This window comes from Prosopis cineraria, unplaced genomic scaffold (assembly GCF_029017545.1).
Source record: "Prosopis cineraria cultivar Desert tree isolate PC_DT_omini unplaced genomic scaffold, ASM2901754v1 PC1211, whole genome shotgun sequence".
NCBI classification, from domain to species: domain Eukaryota; kingdom Viridiplantae; phylum Streptophyta; class Magnoliopsida; order Fabales; family Fabaceae; genus Prosopis; species Prosopis cineraria.
In genome coordinates, this window is record NW_026556536.1 from 1 (window position 1) to 3,319 (window position 3,319).

At 32.2% G+C, this 3,319-nt stretch overlaps 1 protein-coding gene across 1 annotated transcript; it reads left to right on the forward strand.

Annotated features, from left to right (window-relative positions):
* Positions 1 to 2,254: 2,254 nt before the first annotated feature.
* Positions 2,255 to 2,922, forward strand: LOC129299567 (uncharacterized). The gene has a single exon (XM_054938041.1). The coding sequence runs from the start codon at positions 2,318 to 2,320 to the stop codon at positions 2,726 to 2,728; it is 411 nt and encodes a 136-aa protein (XP_054794016.1). The 5' UTR covers positions 2,255 to 2,317; the 3' UTR covers positions 2,729 to 2,922.
* The last annotated feature ends 397 nt before the right edge of the window (positions 2,923 to 3,319 follow it).

Sequence of the window (3,319 nt, forward strand, 5' to 3'; positions counted from 1 at the left end):
TAATTATGATATATTTTTATTTAATATATGCATTTATATAATCACTTTATTAAAAAAATTTTAATTTACTTCAATGATTGATGAAGGGGCAAATCTATCAACAATTTCATAATTAAGATTATTTTTTGCTCGAAAAATTCACTTCCATAGAACCTATCTCATTTCCATAAGCTTTATTATGGAACTCAATTCAACTTATTTGATGAAATTTTATTTCAATATGGAAATCTATTCATACATACCAAACAAAAAAAATGTGAATTACAATTCTATTTTCATTTTCATATCTCCATTTTTAGCATATCAAACGGGACATTAATTCTTACTATTATAATTTTTTCCATTTTCAGTATGTCTAGAGAAGTTATATAATTGCAACTGCACTCATGCTTATATATGGTATCAATATACACACACACACTTTCTCTGATCTTATTTAAGAATTACTTTCAATTATTTTTTATTAAAATTAAAAAAAAAATCTTAAATTTAAGAGGAGATGAAGAATGGAGAAGTCGGGAGAGAGGAGATGAAGGAGAGGATGGGGAGAGAGGATGGTTAAAACAAATATTATTGACAGAAAATAAAAGGTAAAAAAATTAAAAAATATTAAAAAAAAATTAGATGATGTAAAAAGAGCTGTAATGCAGAAGTTATATCCAGTCTTCAGCCTTGTAGGATTTCATGCTGAATGCTCGCTTGAAAGATCAAAAGCCAGGTCTATTAAATATATGTGCGTGTCTATTAGTCCACTGCTCTCAATTTTTATTTTAAATTTGGCTTTTCTTCATTTTCTTTTTATTTTTTATGTCAATTATTAATTTTTTTAATGTTTGAGATTTGATGTTTCATAAATAAATTTTCAATAATAATTTTGTAAAATATTAAATCTCAATCATTAAAAAGTAAATTTGATGATTGAGATGAAAAGTGAAGAATAAATGGAGGGAAATAAAAATAGAGAGAAACTGGGTCCATTGAGAAGTGGATGGAGAGGAATCAGATGAGCAGGAGACGCTTCACACTTCGACGTTCAGCCACCGCATCAAACAACCCAAGGCTGACTCACACCACTCTGCCTGGCCTCCCCTTTTCTCCACTTGGATTTAGATTTGGTAAATAAATTAAATTCACTTATTTAATAAATATTTCAATTATAATTATTAAATTTTATTAATATTTAAAAATTATCAAGATCATTTTTTTTTCAAAATTCAAAACACTACCCACATACTCTAAAAAAATTGAGATTTGTGATACTTTCTATTTTTAAATATATATAATAAAATCTTTTATAGTCATTAAATTAAATTAAATAATTATTATCATGCTAGGTGAGAATTCCTTGACTAAAATGGACTTAAACCATTTACTGAATCCAGATTTGTTTGTACTGCCGTCTTTTTTGTTCTTGCTTTTCGACTTCCAAGAGTGTAGTAGCTTGCCACTTCCAGCCTGTTTTTTCTTTTTTTTTATATCATCCTCAATTGCTTTTCATACATGGAGCCCAATTACCTTGTGATCTAGTGGCACCTATTAAAGATAAAAAAAATCTTACATTTAAAAATTAAAAATAAATTATGAGTATGTAAAATTTGAGATGTATCTAATTAAATAATTTAAATTATTTTGGTAAAATATAATATCTTTTAATATGCCAAAACTTTTAAAGGAGAATTACTAATATTCATCTTAAAATTTAATAAGTCTTCATATTTTTTTTAATAAATATTTTTAAATCTCATTGCTAGTATTTTTATTCAAAACATTTAATAAGAGCAAAATATAGAGAGAACCGTTATTATCCTATAAATAGAACCGGATGAGTATACTCAGGTCATGATCAGTTCCAAAACTGTGCATAGAAAAGCTGGAGTCTTGATCATGTTAAAGGGTAAACCGTTATTATTAAAATCATGGAATTAGCCCTTTTTTCCCTCTTAGATGAGGATGGTCGATGCAATTATCCTTATTTATTTTGTTTGTTGATATTTTCCTCTTGCCTCTTATTAGGATGATATAAAGTTGTCACATGATAGAAACAAAGGGGGCAAAAAAAAAAAAAGAAAGAAAAGTACAAGTTGACAACGTTTGTACCCATGCTTAAAATTTCATCACGAGCCCATAAAGTGAACATCCATTATTTATTATTATTATTACTATTAGAATTAATTAGGCTCTACGTCCATGAGGAGTTACATATTACATACTTAATCTCAAAAGCCACCGATAACCCATTGAAATTCCCCACCATCCCCTCATCATTTCTGTTTCTCCGCAAAATGTTGCTCAAAACTTAGCGCTTCTATTGGTTCTTATGATGGGTGATGATCTGAATCAAAGCCTCAAGTGCTTGTGCACAACCCTGTTGATGTTTCTCTTCATCTTCCTGATCTTCTCCTCTCACACTGTTTCTTCTTCACCTTCTTCCTCGACCCAGCAAATCCAAACCCAAAACGAGCCTCCTTCCAGAGTTCCCATCATTCCCACCCATCATCACCAAATGTTCAACCTCAAGAACGGCGATCCCATCTTCCAAGAACGCTTCAAGAAGAAGAAGGCCAAGAAGCACAGGAAGAAGACGACCAAGAAGCCGATCAAGTCTAGGCCTGCTTTGATCTCTGTGATGCTCCCAAAGGGTCTTGTCCCACCGTCTCGTTCGTCTCCTTGTCACAACCAATACCCAACCTCAATGTCCTTCCGCTGCCATCTGGGCCATAAAAATTGAAACCCCACGCCACACTGTCATATATATATATGTGTGTGTGTGTGTGTGTGTGTGTGTATGTATGCATGCCATATATGCTCTGCAGGGAGCTAATAATGTGATGATCTTGGTCAGTCCTTTTGAATTTTCCTCTCGATTTCGGCTTTTTCATGTGAGTCTTGTTTCTTTCTCTCTGGCTTCGTTGGAAAATAGTATTCAATAGGGAATGCTCAATGTACGTTATATATACGGTATAATAAAGAGAATCTATGATGAACCAGTCTTTTGTTCATTCATTTCTGCATTACTACACTCTCTTCTCCTTGCTGGATCTCTCTTTTTCTTTTGCCGTTTCAGAAGTAAAGGGAGATAGAGATGTCTGTTGTTGAAGTATGAATGTTTCTTCGATCAGTACTGGGCTTGATTAGAATGATACAATGCCTCGAAAATAAAATATAAAATAACAGTTTAACAAGTGCTCATCAAGAGAGGCATGTGAAAGTGTTTCGTTGGACAAAGCAAAAATGTTGTGTAGTTTCGTGGCATCTACTTCGTTCAACTTATGCATGCGACGCTTTCCAGACGATGCGCCTCACAACTCCAAAAAACGGA

Coding starts and splice junctions, on each gene's coding strand:
- LOC129299567 (XM_054938041.1), top strand. CDS start 2,318: ATGATGGGTGATGATCTGAATCAAAGCCTCAAGTGCTTGTGCACAACC.